Source organism: Solanum lycopersicum, chromosome 9 (assembly GCF_036512215.1).
Source record: "Solanum lycopersicum chromosome 9, SLM_r2.1".
NCBI classification, from domain to species: domain Eukaryota; kingdom Viridiplantae; phylum Streptophyta; class Magnoliopsida; order Solanales; family Solanaceae; genus Solanum; species Solanum lycopersicum.
Window position 1 is genome coordinate 59883210 of NC_090808.1, and position 24770 is coordinate 59907979.

Here is a 24770-nt window from a genome sequence, read left to right on the forward strand (position 1 = left end):
TTTAAAAAAATAATTTTGAAAGTGCTGAAATTTATTTTTAAAATAAGCAGTTATGCGTTTAGATAAAAGTGCTGAAGTTAAAAAAAAGTTGTTGATGTGTTCGACAAATATGTGCTGATAAACAACTTTTTAAATCAAAATGTATGAAATACCCTTAAAGGATGTTAACATAATAAAAGTTAATTAATTTATAATTTACAGTCATAAATAATTATATTTTGCTATCATTCACATATATCTTTCTCATCACAAATTATTTATAAGAGGAATATAAACTTATGTATCATTCACATAGATCAAAGAACGATTTAAGATTTTATTTTAGTTTCATCCATAGGTAATAATAATAGTTTATCATTCACATATTTCTTTATTATCACAAATTATTTATAAGAGAAATATAAATTTTTATTTAAGTTATATGTGCAACTTATTTTACATTTTAATAATATATAATTTGAATAGATCACTTGAAAGATTTAAGATTTATTTTTTTCATTCATTAATAATAGTAATTGTCTATCATCCACACGTGAAAAGGGAAAAATGGAAAAAAGAGATGTTAAGGTTATGTGAGTAATTTGGAGATTGTATAAAAATATTAAGGGCAAAAAGGTAAAAATGTGATTAACTTAAAACAACTTATAAGCTAAAAAAAAAAGAATGCACCCCTACCCAACTTTTAATTTTTGGCTTAAAATAAGTTTTTTTTTAACTTAAAATAAGTTATTTTGAGTATTGCCAAACAATTAAATAAGTCAAAAATAAGCTTTTAAGTCAGTTTGACCAGCTTTTAAGCTGAGCCAAACAGACTTTTAATTTTTAGCTTTTGGCTTAAAATAAGTTATTTTTGACTTAAAATAAGCTACTTTGCTATGTGCCAAACACTCTAATAAGTCAAAAAACTTATTATGTTTGCTTGTGACTCTTAAGTTAGTTTCACAAGCTTTTAAGTTCATCCAAACAGACTCTTATTATGTTATGTGACAGAATGGGGTGTACGGGGGTTTATTGGTGATGTATCTAATTCTAACATTTTTTCATGATTTAATGACATACTTAAGACTATAAAATTTAAATTATAAAAGATTGAAATTAAAAGCTGAAATAAAATTTAAAAATACTAATATTTATGTGTCCAATTTAACAATTTCACAATTTATAAGTTTTTTTAAAAAATTATTTCAACTTAAATAAAATTAGGGATAATACACAAGTACCCCCTCAACCTATACTCGAAATCTCAGAGACACACTTATGCTATACTAAGGTCATATTACCCCTGAACTTATTTTATTAATAATTGTTTACCTTTTTTAGGCCTACGTGACACTATTTTGTGGGCCCAACGATGATTGACTTTTTTTAAGCTAGTGCCACGTAGGCTGAAAAGGGGTAAAAAATTACTTATAAAATAAGTTCAGGAGATAATAAGAGCCTGTTTGGCTCAGCTTAAAAGCTGGTCAAACTGACTTAAAAGCTGATTTTTGACTTATTTAGCTGATTGGCAATACTCAAAATAACTTATTTTAAGTTAAAAAAACTTATTTTAAGCCAAAAGTTAAAAGCTAGGGTAAGGGTGCTTTTTTTTTTAGCTTATTATCTGTTTTAAGTTGACTACATTTTTATTTTTTTGCTCTTAATATTTTTATACAATCTCCAAATTACCCATATAACCCTAACATTTCTTTCTTCCATTTTTCCTTTTTTCACGTTTGACATAACAACAACTTCAGTACTTTTATCCAAACACATAACTGCTTATTTTAAAAATAAGTTTCAACACTTTTAAAAGTACTTTCTAAAAGCTGATTTTATTAAACCCATCCAAACGGGCCCTAAGACTGTAATATACTATAAATGTGTCTCTAGAGTTTCAGACATATATTGAGAGATATTTGTGCATTTTTCATAAAATTACAAGATTTAATGACACTTAAATATTAATAGTACTTCAAAACATATTATTCTCTTCGTCCACTTTTGTTATATTTCTCTTTTCAAACTATAAAAATTTTAATTAATATTTTATGATATTTTTTTTATTAATATGTAAAATGTTATAATTTTATAATATTTTTATATCACTTTTAAATATTTAATTTAATTTAAAATATCAAATTAATATAATTTTATTTAATTTTAAAAAATAATCAAATTTGAAAAGGCAACTGAAATGAAAGGAAAAGACGGTACGACAGATTTCAGTCCAGCAGGCGCAGTAAAAATGAATTGACGCAGTAATTATCCCTGATTTAGCACATTTTACCATAATCTTTTTATTCCTTTTTGGCAAAATACAATTCTTTTTATAAATGCTTCACATTGGGAAAAGTTTGAAGTTATGTTTCTGATTTTCTTTATATATTATATATTTTTTTAATCATCATAAAAATGTCATACCTCACTAATATTAAGATAGAATAAAATATTGTTATATTATTAAAATAAGTAATAAGAATTTTTTTTTTGTTAATCTATGTGATATTTTTTAATCCGCTTAAAAATCGTTATATTTCTGTCATTAAAATAATTTAATCTTAAATTTTTTGTAATCTCCCTTTTTTTCATATTGTCCATCACGCATTACTAGATTAGTTCCACCCTGTCCGAAGTATTTTCATTAATCTCTCAGATTACAAATGATCTTTTCTTTCATTTTATTTAGAATTTTTCTAAGTTAGACTTAAAAGATAAATTGTTTTGGTTATAATTTTTACAAATAATATTTAGCTGTTTAAATATATTTTTCATAAAAAAACATAAATTATAATTTAAATATGATAATTTTTATAAAAGTAAATTTTTAAAAAGATACATAGTAAAAATGTAATTTTAGATGTTTTTATATTCTAAATATTATATTTATCTTTTCACAGTTAAATATTTTCTTTATCTCAATTAATATGATCAACTTTTATTTTTAGTCAATATTAAATAAATTGACATATTTCTTTATTTAGAAACATTTTTAATTTTAAAATTTTATTTATAAATAAAATAATTTATAAGTATATAAATATCTAACTTATTTTGAAATACAAAAATTTGATTTTTTTTTATATTTCTTTAAACTCTACATATTTTTCTTCAAATCAAATCAAATGAGATGTTGGTAAAAATAGTTTCCAAATAAAATGATTTTTTTCCTAAAACGTGAAAAAGTTCTTGTCTCAAACGTGTCCAACGAATCCCATTATCAAATCAAAAACGAGAAATAGAACGCCACTGTTTTTGCTATGTCATATAAAAAAATTATATTATATTTAATATGATATTTGATATGTATTTTAAATGTTTTATTTTATATTTTAAAAATTACATAAACATTGAGTATAAAATTACATAAACATTGAATACTTTATTGAAGTATATACAGTCACATAATAATATACATATATATTATTAAAATATTACACAGATATGCAGCTTAATAGAATAAATCAGACGTTTAGAAGTTGAAGCTGCAACTACTCTGTTTTGATGAAAATGTATTTTAAGTGTATTAATTAACAAAATGAATTGTCCGTAGTTTTTTTTAAATATAAATTTGTATATATGTAATGTGTTAGCAAGAAGTCCTTTGTTAATATAGATAAACATGATTTTTAATATGATTTCAACAAGTAATTATGTCGTTTAATTTTGGAATGTCTACAAATAGACATTTAAACTTGTATAAAATTGAACAAGTTGAAATACTTATTGTAAATGACATAATATTGAATACAATACTGTAATATAGGATAAAATGTCTACTGTTCAATTTTATACAAATTTAAATATTTATTTATATACGCTCTAAATTAAAAATCACAATTAATAATTAACACTAAATTAAGGATCATTTTTATGTGTTATGCCTTTATTTAATTATAAAAATCATAATATTTTATTATAATATATATTAATTATCGAAAAATTAAATAAACCATAATAACCAATTTACATACCATTAAATATCAAAAAAAAAATAATTCAAAATATCAAACTACATCAAATTAAATTAATATGGTAAAAATTTACTTGCATAATTTTAGAAATCAAATACTGCACCGCACCACGCGCTACTGCCGCTTTTTCTGCTCACATTAAAATTACAGCTTTTGCTACACTTCTGAAAATATAACAGAGAAGAGGAAGCAAAAAGTCTTTCTTGGTTTGAGATAAAAGAAAAAATGGCAGCAAGTAAGTTGTCAATAGCCGCAAAGGAAAGATGGAGGAAGAGAAAAGCCGACATGGAAGTAAGCCACAATGAGGTATCTATTTTGTGCCCTTGTTTTTACGCAACAATTTTTCAAACTCTTTACCTATTTTTCTACCGTTTCTCGTTTTCTGAAGTTTTTTTTTTTTGTGTGTGTATTTAAAGGAAGACCAGAATATTCAAAAGGCATCTTTAGCATCCCAGAATGAGGTATGATCATTAACGAAATGAACTGCATGTATTTTGATTTTGCGGAAGAAGTTGAGCATAACAGATTGTTGATAATGCGGGTATCTCTGTTTTTTTGTGTGGTTATGGAAAAAAGATGAGTTTTTTTTATGCTCCTTAGCTACATCTCCGATTCTGTTTTTTTTTTTCATTTGGTGTTCGAAGCCCACATTGAAGTTCGGACTAAATTCGAATTGAGGGCCCATTTGAAGGTGGCACTCTAGACAAGATTTTCACTCGGTTAAGAGTGAAGCGCTCTTTTGGTTAAAAGTGAAGCACTCGCTAATATGTCGGCTTCATTTGATACTTACAGTGTGCATATAGTAGTTGTTAATTGACCTTGCATGTTAAACCTATTCCTAAATGCCTCCTTCTTTAAGGCCTGACATAGATTTATTTATTTTCTTATTCGTTTTCTACTTTGGATAAGCTGTACTATAGAGATACATTATATCTTGAGACTCATTGAATGTCTTGCTCATGTTCACGGGTGGCTGAGGGTCCAAGTCACTCTTTAGTGACAACTGATAACGTGCAAAGTAAAGGTCCTCAATTTGTAGCCTTTACCTCAAAGAGGGAAGTATCAAAGGGCAATAACATGATTGTTAGGCGATCCAATCGACTTAGAAGCTTGGGGTTCTTCGGGAAAAGACAAGGGAAGGAACCTGTTCAGCATATCGATATTACCGACTCTGATGGAGATGATGAGCTGCATGTTGAGCCAATCAGTCTTAAACCAATCAGGGGTGTGAGTAGCACAGAAATTGAAGTTGATTTTCCGGTCCACACTGTAAGGATATCTCTTGTTTTTGATGTTTTACTTATTGTATCTTGCTATGCCTGGAATTTTTCCTTAGTGCTCATACTCTATATATAACCTAGCAAAGATTTATGTATTTGCTTATTCATTTCCCTCAATGGACAAGCTGGATTATAGAAGTACATGATACTTCTGCCCCTTGAGTTTACTGATTGCAATGTCTCGATAATGTTTAACAGGCTGATGGTCCAACAAACTCTGCATTCACTAACGCGCAAAGTAAAGTTTCTCGAGCATTTTCTTCAAAGAGGAAAACATTGAAGGCCAATAACATGATTGTTAGACAACCTGGTCAGCGTGAAAGTTTAGGGTCATTTGGGAAAAGACAGGGGGAAGATCTTCATCACGTTGATCCTACTGACTGTGATAGAGACACAGAGCTGCATGTAGAGCCAATTTGTCCTGAACCAATCCTGAATGTGAGTAGCTCAGAAATGATAGTTGATCATTTGGTCCAGACTGTAAGTGTCTCTTGTGTTGTCATTTTACTTGCTTTTCTTCTTTAATCTTGCTATGCCTGAAGCTTGTAGCTTTAATTACTTAACAGAGATGCAAAAGGCCCTTTCCAAGTGAAGCTATGCCAACAAACCTCAACTACGAAATTCTGTATACTAACTCAGTGAAAAAGGTAGTCTGTCTGTCTCTATTCATTTTGTGGTAAAATTTTCAAATCTTATCAGGATGATATTTATCGCTATCTAGATCGAGGCCTTGACGGAGGAAAACTATCAACAAGCCCAGAAATTACACTACATGTTTGGAAAAGTCAAGATAGTAAGTGATATTCCTTATACTGGATGTATTCTGATTTATTACCTTGTGGATGTTATTCTGTTCCTGGTATGAAATCACCATCTGCTCGCTAATGTCCTTAGCTATTCTTGGTGAAGTATATTACTGGAGTTGTGTGAAAGACGAATTTGAATGTATCCAATTTTTTTGGAGGAACTCCGAGAATAAACGTTTATCAAGAGCAGAACTTGTAAGTGGCATCATAGATCCATTTTGATCCTTTGAACATTTATTAACAGCTTTCTCAAGCTTGGTCTCATTGCCAACTTTGCTTTTGTGTTCTCTATTCCTCTATTGAACTGTCGTGGTCCCCAGATAGTGGCTAATGTTTTGAAGACACTGCATGGTCTTTCAAACCCTTTGTTAGCTTGTTTTTTTACAAAATACGTAGGTTGGTACTTCTACTGTACCAAAGATCAGCATTATTGACTGGTGATCGGCAGGATGGCCATTACTATATTTGACTCTTCATTTTCTTTTCGTGGTATGACATATGATTTGACGATAATTGCAGATTTTATTTTTCAATTTGTCAAAAATTGGAATTATCCACCTAAAGACTGAATTCATTTTCAAATCATATACATTAGTAGTTTTTACTGCTCTTTGTTACAATTTAACATGTATCATTGAGAGTCGTCACATTTCTTATACCAAGGTCAGGCTGTTAGAGTATTAGTTTATTCTGATGGACTGACATCTTGTTGCCATGCCTAATCGTACTCAAGACTTTACCTATCGTTGCAAATTGTTGGATAATTACTCAAAACTCCCAAGACATATGAGTGTACAACTATTAAGGCCTAGTTTCACACTTACTTATATATTTGTAGATGATGTCTGTTTCGAAATTCTCACTGTTGTACCAAGTTTCCCTGACATTCCCCACGTTTAATTGTTAATCCTTTTTTCATTTGGCAAGATGTAACGACTAATAATCTTGTTTTGCAGTATGAGAATGTGCTTGCCAAGGATATGGTTGCTTTTTCAAATGGTTGGAGATCAACAGGTGCTGTGACGAACTTATCTGATGGAACAGTCGAACATCATCCAGAGGCGGCTCCTGCACTAAACTCTGCCCATGCACCCAAACCGCCTCCTGTAAAGAGAAAGCACAGTGTTAAGAGGATGAAGAAAAACCAGTAGGAAGTGCGCTCATCCTTGTGGAAGGAGATTTTTGTTTGTTATGACTAGTCGCCTTCAACAGATCCAAAGGCGTAAGCTATATATCTTTTGCTCTATATGGTTTTAGTAAAATGTTATGTCTGGTGAAACTTTCTTGTTTTTGCTCCATGTTTTCTCCTGCAATCTTGGATGCATGTATGTAAGTATGCAAAAGCTAACTTGAAAGATTTTTGCTTTGTCCTCTTTCCAGAAAATGTTGTTACTACTTCTATTTACTAGTGACACTGGAACCAGATGAAATTAAGTGATGTGTGCACACCCTTTTGTTTCCATTGATGATGTGTTCATCTTTTTTTGCAAAATGGTGAAGCCTGCTAGATTAGTGCCCTTTCTATTTTAGGGGAGGAGGGAGACTCGTATTTTATGGGTTCGAACGAGACCCGTAGGTTTGGTCCAAACTTTGTATTTATCTTAATATATCCTCAGTCTTAAATCCTTACTTTGCCCCAACTTCTACATACTAATAGAAAAACAACTTGCTGCATTATACATAAATTTTCAATTAATTGAGGTATGGCTTCATTTTTATTTGACATAAAACAAATTTTTTTTTGAATATTTTGTGTTATATTAAATAGAATTGGTATGTAGAGGTTTAGCGACAAAATTATTCAGTTTGTATTTATTTACAAGAAAAAAGTGGATAAGTAAAGATAATTATTTGTTCTGAAAACAAAGACAACGATTCGGTATGGTTTGCAAAAGTGAGTTGTGTGTTGTGACTTAGGGCGAAGATAGAGCTAGTCGAGTTGAATATGAGTTGATAAAAAAATGAGTTAAATAAAATGTGTAAGTTACTCTACTTGATTCATATTTTTAATAAAAATGAGTTACCAATAGATAATACAGATAATTATATTTACCAATATTATACTAGAGATTTTGTTAAAAGCTTTTAAAAAAATTATCACTTCACTCGACCCCATCCCCTACCAGCCCCCCTTCACACCACATCCAAAAAAAAAAAAAATTAAAAATTTTTTTTAAAAAAAATCTCACTACACCACCCCTCGCCACAACGCCTACCCCCCCTACCAGAACCCCTCCTCAACACCCCATTCCAAAAAAAAAATTAAACAATTTTTTTTAATTCTTTTTGAAAAATACCACCCCCTACAAGCCCCCCCCCCCCCCCCCCCACCCTCCACACTCCATCAAAAGAAAATTAACAAAAATTTAAAAAAGGATTACCAATACACCCCCTTACCAACCCCCCCACCCCCACACTCCTACCACCCCTATCCCAAAATTAAAAAAAAGTTTTTTTTTAATAGATTTCTTTTTCTAAAAAAGAATTCCTTACTATTCAATCCTTTATCACTTTTTTTTGTTTGCTTTTACTCATTTTATCCATTTAATTACACACTTTTAAATGAGTAATATAAATATTACTTGTTTTTATCCATTTTTAGATGAGTTGGATACCCAGTCCATTTAAAATGAATAACATAAATGGACATCCATATCGTTTACCCATTTTGTCACCCCTAGTTGTGACTATTAGACCATCTTCAATCCCACTCTATTTTATCCTCTATTCTCTATATTTTAGAGAGTAAAATAGAGATTGACCTCTCCAACCGTCCTCCAATTCACTCTTTATTCTCCATATATATAGAGTTGAATAGTATTTCTCTAAACACTTTCTATTTTGCTTTTTTAATATTTTATTATTGTTTCTATTATTTGTAATTTACATATTATTTTTCATATATGACTAAATTAAATTCTAAGATTTATGATTTTTTTGAATGTAAATGATATTTTAAAAATATATATTATTTAATATATACTATTTCATTCATAATAATAATATTTTAATTTTTTTGTCAATTTAATATAATTTGATTTTATTATTAATTTTCACTATAGAGAATGCACAATTTTAAATGGTCTACAATCGTTCAAAATATTCGTAATCCACGTTCTCAAAAGAAGTAATATTACACGATAAAATAATAATCAAGCTGAAAAGATGTTGAACGTACATTCAAAGGTTTGCAATCACATTTTTGCAATTATTCTAGGACAATCGCGTTTTGGAAAAAGAAAATTCTACATGATATAGTTGCTACATGTAATATATTGCATAACATGATAATCGAGGATGAACATAATCTTAATGCACCAATTTAAGATATTGTAAAGGCTCCAGCTGCAACGACAAAAATGGTGTAGATAAAAATTTTTATTTGAATATTTTTTTAGCTAGACATAATAAAAATTACGAAAAAATGCTCATTTTGAATTTCAAAATGCGTTAATAGAGAATTTATGTGAGCAACATAATAGTCTTGAAAGTTAGTATTTATGTAATTCTTGTATAATCATATTTCATTAATGATTTCACTTTTATTTGAATGGTTCATTAATTTGTGTATATATATATTTTTTTAATTTATGTTATTTAAGAATTTTGGATAAAATATTATTTTATATTAAAAAAGAATTTGAAAAAAATAATAGTACATGAATATTTTATCAAAGTGATTATTTTGAAAAAAGATGAAGGAATTTATATTATGAAATATGACAATAAGAATGAAATAGAAATAATAATATAATATTAAGGAGAAAATCTTTTTTTAGAAGTCTAAAATAGAAAATTGAGTTAAAGTTGGTTATCTGAAAAAATAGAAAACTTTAAATTTGGAGAGTGAAATAGAATATAATGGAGAGTGAAATAGAAAATAGGATTGAAGATGAATTCAAAATAAATGTCCGCTAGCACGTCGATCGGTTAATTCAATAAAATCGGAAGCCCTTAGTTAGCATAAACTTTTTTATTTTTGGATTGCTACTTAGTAAATGTTACACTTTTATCCTCGAACTCATCTAACATGCTAGCACCAATTTCTTAATTTTTGTGTTCCATCCATTCCATCCTAATTGCAAATTATTAAGGTTTATACAATTTCGTCTATTTCACATAATTGATTGAACTTTTTGCCTTCATTAAAAGTTTCTCTTTTAGACAAATTATTTTTTCACCTTTTTCTTCAAATTATTATTTAATTTATCTTCATATCATCATATAATATATATATATATGGCAAAGACTCCTAAAACACATTGGAATGAAAATTATTGTTCCTAAATATATAAGAGGTTTAGGCCTCATTTGTTAACACTTAGTGAAGCTCTAAATCTTAATCATTTAGATTCAGTCCAGTAAGTACGTTTAGTTTTTAGTTTTGAATCTTAATCATTCAGATTTCATTTGTTTTTTTTTTTAAAAAACTCTTAATGGATCTTAATGAATGAGATCTATAGCAGAGTATTATTCAGATTGTATTAAAAAAATAAACGTTCTTTTATTAAAAAAGTATCTCTTCTTACTTGCTTCTCTACCGGGCAAGTTTCAAGTTTCTTTCTCTCACTTTCCAATCAAATATCATTTTTTTTCTTTTAGATAAGTACGTGTTCATATTCTTTTACAAATCCTTTTAATGTATGTAATATTCTTGAGTGAATTGATATTTATGAATGACTCTTCTTGTTACAATTAGTTCATTTTGTAAAATTATTTGAAAGAACTTATCATTGTTTCTTGAAAAAAAATTGTTGAAGAAAACAAATATATCAATTTTTTGATTTTCTAGGTGGTGTTCATAGTCTTATTCTTGAAATAATTTTTTGAAAGAAGTTATCATGAGTTTGGATTATTATTATTTTTATTGATATAGTGTTTAATTCCTATTTTTATATAAAAAAAACAAAGAACTATTCACCTTCATATTGAAAACAAACAATCTTAATGATTCAGTGTTTAGACTTAAAAATCACATTTCAATATTCAGATGTGTATTCAGAATCTAACAACTTAATCATAATGCATATCTTAATGTTTAGATGTATATTCAAATTTACACGTCTTAATCTTAATAAAATAAAACAAATGAGGTGTTAGGTTTTTTTTAAAGAAAAAAAACTTTCCTCTCATAAAATATTATGAAAATTAATAAGTTTTTTTTTTATTACTTTTATTTCAAAATATTATGAAAATTAATAAGTTCTTTTTATTACTTTTCTTTCGACAGTTTGGTGTGGCATTATAGCCCTTTCAATTCTATATAGGTTCATACATGAGATAAGGTTGTGTATTGGTCTGTTCAGTTTAATTTGGATTTTATCGGTTTTACTTATTGGTTATTGGTTTGTAATTATGCTAAATCGTTATGAAATTGTTAAGATATTTGATTTATCGGTTAGTGATCATTATCGATTTGATTAAGTTATCAGGTTAACCATTAATTGTTCACATAATTTTTATTGAGAATTACTAATGGACTAATCACTAATTATGGTCTGGTGGACCCTTATACTTGTATCAGTTTATATTCTGAATCCTTCTACTTATCTATTTGTCATTTGGACCCTTAGACTCAATAAAACACAATATATCCGACCATTCTGACCATTGACCATACTTATGTGGCTTTAAGATGGCTGAGTTGGCGAAAGTGTGTGATTTCACACTCCTTAAGGCGAGCGAATGACATTTTTGGGTTAAAAAAATTAAAATTATATAATAAATAAATTTTAAAAAAATAATTAATTAAAAATTCCTTCTTCTTCACCAAATATCCCATCCTTTTCACCATTTTCATCCAAAGTCTATGAAAAAGCCATCACCACTGTTGTCGCCTTTTTGCCGGCGAAATCAATAAACTCTCTCCCTCACCTGTCTACATCTCCACTGCACACCATCACCATTTTCCTTTCCTCCTCCAACCTTCACAAAATCAACAACTTAAGTCACCTCACCACCAAATCTGACCGAAAAACCTCTTCACCGCCATCACTTCGCACCCTCACCACCTCGTTCTTCTCTACATTGATCGGAGCCGACTCTCTCTCCCTTACTCCATTGTGAAATAGTGGTCTCCGGCGATTGTGATTTAGTGCTCCGATGAATACTACCAATGCCGCTTTCTGTCGGCAGTAAATCAATGGCCTCAAGTTATACCCAAGATTTGGTAAGTTGATGTTAATAGATTCTGAAGAAGGAAAGAAAAAGATTGTGTTTGGGATGAAAATGACTGAAAATGATTATGAAGAATGGGAAAAAATAAAATTTCTCCATGGATTTTGGCAGTGAATTGGGAAATCGGATGTATGGAGGTTTCATCTTTTTCCATTATAGCTCACCAAGATCTTCATCACTTTTTCTATCATTAAACAACCATATCAATAGATCAAACAAAACACATAAAAACATATGAATATGCAAAACATGAAATTGGAGTAATGAAGTTGAAGAAAAAGTTGAATAGAAAATGGTGAAATAATACTCTAAAAAATAAATTAAGATTTTATCATTTAATTTTTTTATTAAATAATTTCAATTAATAATTTTTTTAAAAATAGTTATGAAATAATTATGACATGACATTAATATATCTGACGTGAATATGACATGTCATTTATGTGAAGGAGAGTGAGCTACACACATGGTCATAGGGGTTTAAAAATCTCAGGTTCAGGGGTCCAGATGACAAAAGGTTTAGTAGGAGTATCCAGAATACAAACTGATACAAGTACAAGGGTGCACCAGACCATTCCGCCTTAACAATATGTAGTAGTCAGTAATCACTGATGAAGTTTTCCTGTTAATCTATTATTACCTAAAACACTTAGTAAAACTTCATATTAACCTGGACAAAGATATCAATATTCCTAAACTGGCAAACTCAAAAAGATTCCTCGTGACAACCAAGCTAATTTCAATATGAACTATAAAGAGAAATCATTAAAGTACTACTAACGAAAACTATTAATGATCATGAGACCATTACTAATTTAAAAAAATTCATTTCAGATTGGAGTATTGCAATATTGTAGGCATATCTCATTGACTCACTCACTATAATGAAAAGATAAAAACAAAGACTTAAAGTAAGGAAATAAATCAGTGATGTCGCAACTTTGAAATATTATTGTGAAATTTGAGTGTCAACTATAAAGTCACAGTAAAGAGTCTGAAGACTGAAGTGTAAACCCTAAAGGCTAAGGGGGCGTTTGGTAGGATATATTAAAAGAAATAATCCTTGTATTAGATGTGGTATAATTTAATATTGTGTTTGGTAGGAATGTGAGCCTATGTATAACTAATCCATGGATTAGTTAATACATCCTACATGGTATTATGTGATGTATTACTAATACCTTCCATTTGGAGGTATTAACTCTAATACCATGGGACTATTCTAGGTAAAGACAAAAATACCCCTCAAATCCTTTTAATATTTTATTTATTTTTTTGATTTTATATTTTATATTTTATATTTATACTAATAAAGTTATTTAAATAAATTAGCTTACAAATTTTATTATTTATATATAATTTTTTGTTTTTAAAATATGAATTACGTAATCTATTTATTATTAATATAAAATATTATAATCCGACTAATATGTTTATGTTGATGTATGAATTTAAGAACAATTCATAAGTAAAATATTGTCTCTTAATGAAAGTTCATTAAACATTACACAAGTAGTCTAAAACAAGAGTGTGTGTGTATATATATATACACGCACATCTCGAGTATAAAAATAGTTTAATTTATTTTTCTATATTTATTTTATTTTATGATAAAGAGTTTTTTAAAATTTATTGATACAAAACAAAGTTCAATAAATTTTCTCTATAATCATTATAGTTGTGTGACCTTTTGAGTTATTAACTTTAATTTATTAAGATGACAATTATTTACTCTCAAATAATTTAAGTGAGAAAATAGTGAACACGACAATAAAAATTTTATTCTCCTAACTAGTTAAAAATGTCATAAAAAAGTAATATTCTCCATTAATTATCTACTTTGACTCAATTACATGAAATACAAAATCTCATAATAACTCTAGGGTATAATTGGAAAGTTTTTTTTAAAAAAACTTTTAAACCACACACAAAATTAGATAAGAAACAATGAACCAAACACTTGATAAAAATAATCCATGCATTAATAATCTCTGCATTGCTAATCTCTGCATTGCTAATCCCTGTATTGCTAATCCCTGCATTGTTAATCCCTGCATTATTCATTTTTTTACCAAACGACCCCTAAGTGCTTAAAGCCCTAAGTAATATAAATCTAATTAATTAAACTTTTTATCAAGTTATCAGGACACTTGATTAGAAATATGATCAAATCGAGACCCTAATTGATAAGCCGTCAAAAGTTTATAGTAAATTGAGACCCGAACCATTAAGTCATTAACCTGAATTATTGATCCAGTAACTGAATTATCAATTTGGATTATCGATTTTGATTCAATTTTAATCAGCCCTAATGTGAGACACTTGAAATATTATAAATATAGTTAAATAATAATTTAAGTAAAATAATTTATACTTGTAAAATGCATACATTGAAATGATTGACATTTTATTATCATTTTATTTGGGTTATACATCTTAAATATTTACTTATTTGTAAGACAAAACTTCTAAATTTAATTTTTGAAAATTGACTAAAATTTAGTTTATTGAATCTTTCCTTATTTAAATTAAGTTCTAATACTGTAATACTTTAAAATCAATTACAATTTTAAGAATTTAAGAAAAAATTTAGCCGTACCGGATATACATCAAATTAATGTAATTTTCATTGTGTAAAATTAACATCCCACACACATTTAAGAAGACAAATATCAAGTTGTAATCGTACTCTTCAAAAATAAACTACTTATAGCATATTATTATCATCTTATAGCACATCAATTAATAATATATTAATTAAAAAAATAAAAATAAACTATTTATAGCATATTATTATCAAGTTATATCATATTAACTAATAATATATTAATAAAAAAAATTATTTTATTATTTAACTAATAATTATTTTGTTTAAATAATTAGTTTCATTTATTCACTTACTTTTTATCAACAAAACCTTTTAAATTATTATTGATTAATCAATTACCTTTTAAAGTTTTTAATATAAATAATATATTATTAAATATTAATCAATTACCTTTTAATGTTTTTAATATACATAATAAATTATTATTTATTAAATATTAATTAAACTTCATATTATATAGTTACCTTTTTTTTAAAAATCTAAAAATTAGGGATTTGATTTTAATTAATTTCATATTATATGGTTACCCAGTAACCACCCACCCACATATCAACCAATACTCTTTTATCTTCCCCCATACACTCAACCTCTCCCCTTTTTACACCCTTCTCTTTCTACCATATTAATTTTGCAAGTCTTTTTTCACGTTTCTCTCTCTATTAATCAATTAAAGGCAGCACACGTCTCTCTCTATTAATTAATTAAATACAGCACGCCTAATTTCTCTGTCATATTAAATCTGAGCATATATATTCGCACGCTTAATGTCATCTTCAAGTACAATTCCTTACAAGCTTTAAACTTATTTCCCAAAATCAGATTAAGCTTAAAATCCTTATTCAACTACATCTCTATCAATCTTCCACAAAATTAAGTTTTTTATTTTTCGACATCGAATTCGCAATATTGCATGATTTTCGGAAAACATCGTGTTGTATAGATTTTTAATATAAATAATAAATTATTATTTATTAAATATTAATTAAACTTCATATTATATAGTTATCTTTTATAAAACAAAATCTAAAAATTAGGGGTTTGATTTTAATTAATTTCATATTATATGGTTATCCAATAACTATCCACCCCCATATCAACCAATACTCTTTTATCTTCCCCCAATACACTCAACCTCTCCCCTATTTACACTCTTCTCTTTCTACCATACTAATTTTGCACGCCCTTTTTCACGTTTCTCTCTCTATTAATTAAAGACAGCACACGTTTCTCTCTCTATTAATTAATTAAGGACAACATGCCTAATTTCTCTGTCATATTAAATCTGAGCTTACATATTCGCAGGCTTAATGTCATCTTCAAGTACAAACCCTTTCAAGCCTTAAACTTATTTTTCAAAATCAGATTAATCTTAAAATCCTTATTCAACTACATCTCTATCAATCTTCCACAGTTTTTTTATTTTTCAACCATCAAATTCGCAATATTGCATTATTTTCAGAAAAAATCGTGTTGTATAGATCATCAAACATGTTTATTTTCTTAAAGTTTTTATTCTTTCATTGATTCTTTTGTCAAATTATTTAATTTTTATATGTTGTTGCTTGATTTTAGGAGAAATTTACGTTGTATATATAATGCAGATTTCTTCAAGTTTTATATTTGTTCATGTCAAATTCTTTAATATTTATTTATCAATAAATATTTAGGATCTAAGTTGTTGAATACAATGTCTAAACCAAATGCCCTATGGAGATTCACAAGAGGTACAAACTATACCAGTAACTTCATGGTTGATATACCATCTTTTGATCTATGTATAACTCAAATTCAATTGCAAATCTCAGGCTATACAACTGCGATGGAATTAGAGAAGAAGTCGAATGATGAACTAGTAAGGTCTAGTCCTTCTAAAAGGAAAGTAGTGTCAACGGTGAAAGCAATCGAAAAAAAATGTTACAAGAGGAGGAAAGTAAAAATTTTTGTCCCGGACATGATTGGAGAACCGGTTGTTAATGAAGAACAAGACGAAATGAGTGAAGAATCACATAGTTCATCAATTTTTTTTCTTCTTCGTCTTCTTGGTGTGTGAAACCAAGAAATGATTTTGACTTGTTCACAAAAATCCAGCAGTAAAGATCTTGTAACACTCATGTCTGCATGTTGTACAAGATATATTTAACTATATATGTCATAATATATTAATTGTTGTATTTAATGGTAGTATGCTTAAATGAATATTTGCACTTTATTAAATGTGTATGATTTTTGTATAAATTTCGATTGCAATATGCAAAAATATATGAACATGGTATGAAAAATGTATAAATATTGTATAAATTATGAATGTCATATTAAACTTTGATATATGTAACAGAAACAAATGGTATATATATGAACATTGTCTGAATACTATATAAACATTTTATGAATGACAATAGAGTTCAATGTATATAATGTATAAACATTGTATGAATTATGAATCCCATATTGAACTTGGATATATGTTAGCAGAAACAAATGGTACATATATGAACATTGTATGAACACTGTATGAACATTGTATAAATATTATATGAACATTTTATGAATGACAGTATAGTTCAATGTATATTTATAATGTATAAACATTGTATGAATTATGAATGTCATATAGAACTTTGACATATGTAACACAAACAAATGATATATATATGACAATTTTTTACGAAATCAAACTTTATAAATGTCAATGATAACAACTGCACTCAATAAAACAAAATGTGTTTCTAACATTCAAAACAACACAATAACAAATGTAACATTATGAAATCATTGTTTTTGCATAGGATAATTTGAACACGTCTTTCTATAGTGTCCAACTTGATGACATCTACTGCAAGTCATTTTTGTCCTTTTGAATTTCACGTCAGCAAATCCCTTCCATTTTTCAAGTTTTGGTCTACGCGCTGTACAAAATTAATACAAAACATATATTCTAATTTCATTAGAAACATACACTGTAATTTTGAAAAAAATAACTGGACTTTCATACACAAATGATACAGTTTTCGTATAATCTTCATACACTATTAAAAAAAATTCAGACTTCAACGTTACACAAATTTATAATCAGTTCATATAATTCAAACACACTTCATACATAGTTAATATATCATTCAGTGTCCTATACAATACTCCAATTAAACAAACACAATACATTTTCAATACAAAATTAATATAAAAATATATATTATAATTTAAATATAAACATATATTGTACGCCAAAATTTATCAGGTTACTTAAAAAAAAGAAGTGAAATATGCAACTATGAAAATATTCTTGTGTTTTTAGAAAAAATGACTTATATGTTGAAAGCAATGTGAAAATAATCATGAAATTTTGGAAAGAAGACTACTTGTAACGTTGATCCAAATATGTTTGAAAATGATAATCTGAAAGTATTCTGAAAATTCAAAAATATTTGTTATTATCTGGTTGAGTTTCTTGAGAAATTAATTCAAAAAAATAATATTATTTTAACTAACTAGAGATATTTAAGGCAATGATGATAATTTGAAAATGTTTAATATCCCTAAAAACGTGTTAATCATATATTTAACTTTAATTAAACTACCTAAAAAGTGCAACTATTCATATTAACAAATGTGCTGCATTAAATGTAGCAATAAAGAAACAAAAGTTTCATAATTTGTGTTGTCAGTGTGTTAATTATTAACATTAATTATCCATTATTACTTTATCCCCTTAATTTTTAATTAATTGTTAATAACAACTCTTTTTAATAAATTATAATTAACAATATAATTATTAATAAAATGCTATAGAGTGAGATTTTAAATGCTACACAATGAAATTGAAACTCTAATGCCATAACTTGATAATATTACTATATAAAATGCTATATACAAAATTTACACCATTGTTACATGATTTAATAAAGTAAAATGAACTATAAATTTAAACACATGACATACATGTATTGATTTGGTGTAAACACCGGTGCAAATAAGTTTTACCCATTTATAGAGTATTATTTTCTTAACTAATATTAAATAAGAAATTTAATGCCTTTATTTTCTTTTTGAGGGATCGATTGTATATTAATCAATTGATCATCAAGAAGTTGAAATCCTTCTATATAGAGGTAAAACATGTGTTTTGAACAAGGGGAAGTTCTCTTATCAATAGATATAAATTTGTATTTTGAACGGTTTTATAAATATAAATTATATATTTTGAATAGGACAGAATAAAAAGATATGCTTTACCATGTATATTCATACATGGAATTAGATTTAAAGCCTATATTTTGAACAACAAAAGAAATAGAAAATTATGTTTGCTTTTTCATTATTTTTATCAGGATTCTTTATGTGGTGTTCTCTTGCTAATCCGTTAAGAGATATGTAAAATCTTTTTTTCGATTTTAGAGATAATTATGCTTATTGTGCTTCAAAAAAATCACAACACTTAAGTTTGATCAAGAAGAAGCGATGTGGAAGAATTACAAGGACAATTGTTCTAATAAAATTTGTTGATATTTGTCCAAAAATCTTACTGGTAGATAATAAGTTTTAACTAATTTAATTCAAAGTTTTATACTTTGGTGGATTTAGTCATTTAACTATTTAAAAACTTATCAGTTTTCAAGTATTCAACACTTATTTCCTTTGGTCCCTCAAATATATACTTACCAATTTTAGTCTTTTAAGTATTACAAAATTTACTAGGTTTAGTCTTTGTCTATTTTTTTTTAATCATAAAAATAGTTCAGGAAAAAGGGTCTGAAAAATATTTTAACTTTGGTCGAATTTATTGTTACAATACCAAACTTTATGGAGGACCTTTTACCCCTTGCACTATTTTATAGTGTATTTTAAGGCTATATATGTGCTCAAGTGGATACATTACTATTTATAATGATACAATATTTATGATGTGCACGTGAGTACATATATACCTCTAAAATACACTATTAATCCTTTCCAAAGTTCGATATTGTTACACAATTTTGATCAAAGTTGAGATCTATTTTAGACCTTTTTTCCAATAGTTTAGGTTTATATTAACGAAACTCTTCGTGAAATTAAATCTTTAACCCATTTTTTAAGTTGTTTCTCTATCCCCGCAACTTTTCTTTTTCAAATTACCATAATGAAAAAAGCAATAACCTCAACAATTCAAATAAAATTAATGAGAAAAGAAGATATGAGTCCAAGTTTTATTCAATGAAGGATAAAATAAAGCATATAATTATTGCTAATGGCTTGAGTATGTTGTGTTATGTTCTTTGAATTAACGATTCATAATCAGCACAAATATTTTTAATTTATTTTTCATAAAAAAAATTGTTGTTATTACTTAAATTTCTCTACATATATAATAAACTAATAAAATCAATCTTTTTTTCTAAAAAACTAATATAAATTTTTACTTTTGAAAAATTAAGCGAATTCCCTTCAATAAAGCCGTAGAGTGCAATTTTTTAATTCATCGAGTAAAATTTTTTTAATAATAAAGTTTAGCATATTCAAGTCGTTAGTAGCAATAATATGCTTCACTTATAATTAGCTGAATAAAATTATGATTTATACTTTCTTTTTTCCTGAATTTTATTTTAAATAATTGAGGTTAAGGTTTTTCATATAAAAATAATTTGAAGTAAAAATAGCGATGAACGAGAAACAACTAAAGAAATGACTAAATGATTAATTTCGCGAGGTATATATTCTGTTAATATAAATTTAAGTTGTTTCTATAAGAATGGATAGAGATCAAATCTGAAAAGTTTTTAAATACTTGAGGACTAAAATCTATAAATGTATAGTTAAGGAACTTAAACCGATAAATATATAGTTAAGAGACAAAATCTATAAATGTATAGTTAAGGAACTTAAACCGATAAATATATAGTTAAGAGACCAAATCTAATAAGTTTTTGAATAATTGAAGGACTAAATCCGACAACAATATAGTTAAGAGACTATTTTAGACCTACTCCTATAGTTAATGAACTATTTATGTCATTTTCTCTATAAATAAGGTTCAAATGTGTATTGTCATTTGTCTATTTTATCAAGTAAATTATCTCAAAATTATTAAACCATTTAAGAGAAGGATAACTTATCTTGTTACTAATTATTAATCTCAAAATAAATTATTCCAAACTTACAAACAAAACATTTATTTATCATTGTCATGTAATTTCAAAATTATTTGATATTATCGAACACACCAAACAATCCCTAAAAGTTGGAAAAACAAATCTCACAAAATTACAATAGATTTGCAAGTGAAATGCAGAAAAATACACGACTAGACATATTTTAACCGTGTTTAGCATGTCTAAGACCACAAGATTAAAGGATAGTTTTGTACATTTTCACATAACTTTAATTTAAGATCACAAAATTCAAAATTCTTTTTTATTTCCTTAAACCTCGTCACTAGTCAAATAAGATCATTCTTTTTTAAACAAAGAAAATATTAGTTAAATATTAAATTTATTTTAATTTTTTCTTAAATTTTATTGTATCACATTGTTTAAATTCACTATTAGATAATAATTAAAAAAAATCACTTTGTGTACCGATTGATTTGATATGATCACGCCAATGCTTCAATATTTTTATTTTTCATTTTGTCTTTATTAATAACTTAATAATCTTATTTTATTTTTTTATCTTATTTTTTTTTATAACAGTTCTACTTCATACACAATTTTTTCTTATAAGTTTATAATTCAAATTATTGATATGTGATATTATGGGTGTGTTTTGATATGGATGAAAATATTTTCCTAGAAATGTTTTCTTGAAAAATAAGTAGATTTTGGATTTATTTTCTTCTGTTTGGTTGGTGATTAAAAAATATTTTTCCGAAATAATTTTTAGTGTTTGATGAATGAAACATGTTTTTGTTTTATTTTTACTAGAGTAAAAAATAATTCATGAAATTGAAAATATTTTTTAAAAAATAATTTTTTTTTGGAGTGGTGGTGGGTGGGGGGGTCAAGAATTGGGTGAAAAAATAAAATTTTGAAATTGAAAATATTTTTTTTAAAATTGATGTTTTTTCCAAAAAAAATGTAATTTGAAATTGGAGGAGACTTTTAAAAAATATTTTTATTAATTTTTGAAGCAAGTCATTTCCATTAATTTTGAAGAAAATGAGTTGATTTGCAAAATATTTTTCAAAACTTTTATTTTAACCAAATACAAAAAATCTAAAAAACATTTATATAACTATGCTAAAAGTATATCTATCAGAATATTTGTATCCATTAAAACAATAACAACACTATACGTATATGATAGAAATAATACGTAACAATCATCCTTGAGAAAACATAGCGCCCATATCAACTGATCACTTATCTCCATAGCATCAATAAATTTTCTGGCTCTCGTAAAATCAACCCGAAAATTTCCATCAACTCTCTATCAATGGCTACTCTTGCTTCTTCATCCTCTCTTCTACATTCTTCTTCTTCATCTTTCAATTCTTCTTCAACTCCATCAATCTCCCCTGTTTCCCGAATTTCACTTAAATTCCCTTCTTCTTCGCTCTCTTCGTCTCTCTCAATTTCCCCATATTTCGTTGCATTTTCTCTAAATTCAAGGCGGGTTTCCCCTAAGTCATACTCCAGTACTAGTGTTGTTCAGGCGAGTGGTGCAGTTGAGAAGAAGAAGGTGCTTATTGTTAATACAAATAGCGGTGGTCATGCAGTTATTGGGTTCTATTTTGCTAAAGAGCTTTTGGGATCTGGTCATGATGTTACTGTTCTTACGGTTGGAGAAGAGAGCTCTGATAAAATGAAGAAAACCCCTTTTACCAGATTCTCAGTTAAGATTATTATCCATTCTATTAATACTATCCAAAAAGTGAAAATGCATTTTTTTTTTATTTTTAAAAATTTTTATGAGTAAACATATATTTTTCGAAGTTTAACTTTTGAAAGGAAAAAAATACCAAAAAAAGAAAAAGAATGCAATATAAAATAAAGTATATTGGTGCTACTAGAACAACGCTTGATACGTTAGTTTGATAAAGAGAATACAATATCAAAATTCAAAAATTTGAGTTCTTGAAAATTGTGTTGTGGAGAATATTGAACAACCCATATAAATTGGGACGGAGGGATTAATTTGATAATTTCTGTGTTTGTTTAAATCTGGCGTAATGCTTACAGTTTATTGGCTAATTCCAGGAAATTACTGGTGCTGGTGGTCGAACCGTATGGGGTAATCCTGCAGATGTTGGGAAGATTTTAGAGGGTGAAGTATTTGATGCTGTTTTGGACAACAATGGTAAAGACTTGGATTCTGTAAGGTTTGTTTTTTTCCTTCCTCATGATACTTAATCATAGTTTTAGTTAAGTTTTTGTTAACGTTCGAGTAGTGTATGATGCTTTTGGATTCAAATACTCAGATTAGACGTTGTTGATCACATAGTATTTTCTTGTTTATGTAGTGATACACTAAAGTATTAGAAATGTAGGATGATGACTGACTTAGTTAGGTGGAATGTATACAAATCCGGTGGAGGTAGAGAGATTGTTTCCAAAAGACCCTCTTCTCAAAGTAGTGGAAAAGAAAATACGGCAGTAAAGAAAACATGACAACTAATAAGGAAAACAGTACATAGCATTCAAAGAAAAGATGGATAGCTAATCACAGTTTTCTAATATCATCGTTTCTACTTCAGTCCTGTAGCTGACTGGGCCAAGAGTTCTGGTGTCAAGCAATTTTTGTTTATCAGCAGCGCTGGAATCTACAAGCCCACAGATGAACCTCCTCATGTTGAAGGGGTACGATTAATGTTTTGCTTCCACCTATATAACAAGAATTTGCTTTGTCAAGTTAACTTTCGACCTTACAGGATGCTGTGAAAGCTGATGCTGGTCATGTATTAGTCGAGAAATACATATCCGAGATATTTGGTAGTTGGGCAAGTTTCCGTCCTCAGTACATGATTGGCTCTGGCAATAACAAGGATTGTGAGGAATGGTTCTTTGATCGTATGTAAAACAAGCTTTGCGTATATAAGCACTTCTAGTTTTTGTGCAAGGAATAATGTATGGCCTGTGTCTCATCTTTTTATCGTATCATACAGGTATTGTTCGTGGACGACCAGTTCTAATTCCTGGCTCTGGAATGCAGCTAACCAACATATCTCATGTCAGGGACTTATCATCCATGCTTACTCTGGCTGTCCAGAATCCAGCTGCTGCTAGTGGCCGCATCTTCAACTGTGTTAGTGACCGTGCTGTGACATTGGATGGAATGGCAAGATTATGCGCTAAAGCTGCAGGAAGCTCTGTTGAAATTGTGCATTATGACCCCAAGGCAGTAGGAGTTGATGCTAAAAAAGCTTTTCCTTTCCGCAACATGGTATGTATCCATATTTTCATAATTCATTTTCTGGCAAAAGAGTGTGATACACCACTCAACTTTGCAATTCAGAACTGATATACCCTCGTGGCTCACATATACCCTTATCATACGAGCCATTTGTGTTTTTGTAACAAGGGGTATATCACGCTCTTTTCCCTTATTTATTGATAGACATATCCATGTTCGGAACATCTTGTTCTCTCTATTGAGATCAGTTCTTTACTTTGCAGCACTTCTATGCTGAGCCTAGAGCTGCCAATGAGATTCTGGGATGGAGTGCTACAACTAACTTACCGGAAGATTTGAAGGAGCGATATGAGGAGTACGTGAAAATTGGCAGAGACAAGAAAGAAATGAAGTTTGAACTAGACGATAAGATACTAGAATCTCTAAAAGTACCAGTTGCTGCTTGATTAGCCTCATCCCACCATTTTTTTCCTACATTCTTCAACTAATCAAATTTGTGCTACTTATAGAGGAATGAGCATCCCTGTCCATCTTTATTACAAATCATCTAAATGTTGTAAGAAATTGGTCAAATTCAACAACCGAGCAATGTGATTATATTACTCATCCATAATGCATCAGA

At 28.0% G+C, this 24770-nt stretch overlaps 2 protein-coding genes and 1 long non-coding RNA gene across 5 annotated transcripts; all 3 read left to right on the forward strand.

Moving 5' to 3' along the window:
* The first annotated feature begins 4114 nt into the window (after positions 1-4114).
* Positions 4115-7505, forward strand: LOC104649260 (uncharacterized). 3 transcript variants are annotated; one of them, XR_011211663.1, is made up of 8 exons: positions 4115-4259; positions 4370-4413; positions 4922-5222; positions 5432-5713; positions 5800-5880; positions 5955-6026; positions 6143-6234; positions 6996-7136. XR_011211663.1 is itself a non-coding variant. In XM_069288992.1 (7 exons), the coding sequence occupies exons 1-7, from the start codon at positions 4179-4181 to the stop codon at positions 7188-7190; spliced, it is 1056 nt and encodes a 351-aa protein (XP_069145093.1). In that variant the 5' UTR covers positions 4115-4178; the 3' UTR covers positions 7191-7505. The 3 variants fall into 3 exon arrangements, 2 of the variants coding, with proteins under 2 accessions (XP_069145093.1, XP_025888758.1); XM_069288992.1 differs by lacking the exon at positions 6143-6234 and having other exon boundaries at positions 6996-7505; XM_026032973.2 differs by lacking the exons at positions 4115-4259; positions 6143-6234 and having other exon boundaries at positions 4392-4414; positions 4863-5222; positions 6996-7505.
* Positions 7506-15903: 8398 nt separating this feature from the next.
* Positions 15904-16995, forward strand: LOC112942164 (uncharacterized). The gene is made up of 2 exons (XR_003248183.2): positions 15904-16548; positions 16630-16995. It is a non-coding gene; the product is annotated as an uncharacterized lncRNA (long non-coding RNA).
* Positions 16996-22129: 5134 nt separating this feature from the next.
* Positions 22130-24759, forward strand: LOC544217 (mRNA binding protein precursor). Its single transcript, NM_001247727.3, has 6 exons — positions 22130-22630; positions 22996-23117; positions 23493-23595; positions 23667-23805; positions 23901-24178; positions 24412-24759. The coding sequence occupies exons 1-6, from the start codon at positions 22232-22234 to the stop codon at positions 24592-24594; spliced, it is 1224 nt and encodes a 407-aa protein (NP_001234656.2). The 5' UTR covers positions 22130-22231; the 3' UTR covers positions 24595-24759.
* The last annotated feature ends 11 nt before the right edge of the window (positions 24760-24770 follow it).

Bases quoted from the DNA above. Each gene is read 5' to 3' on its own strand.
- LOC544217 (NM_001247727.3), top strand. From the start codon at position 22,232: ATGGCTACTCTTGCTTCTTCATCCTCTCTTCTACATTCTTCTTCTTCA. The intron at 22,631-22,995 runs GTTAAGATTATT...GGCTAATTCCAG, and splicing joins CCCCTTTTACCAGATTCTCA to GAAATTACTGGTGCTGGTGG. The intron at 23,596-23,666 runs GTACGATTAATG...TCGACCTTACAG, and splicing joins AACCTCCTCATGTTGAAGGG to GATGCTGTGAAAGCTGATGC.
- LOC104649260 (XM_069288992.1), top strand. From the start codon at position 4,179: ATGGCAGCAAGTAAGTTGTCAATAGCCGCAAAGGAAAGATGGAGGAAG. The intron at 5,223-5,431 runs GTAAGGATATCT...AATGTTTAACAG, and splicing joins TTGATTTTCCGGTCCACACT to GCTGATGGTCCAACAAACTC. The intron at 5,714-5,799 runs GTAAGTGTCTCT...ATTACTTAACAG, and splicing joins TTGATCATTTGGTCCAGACT to AGATGCAAAAGGCCCTTTCC.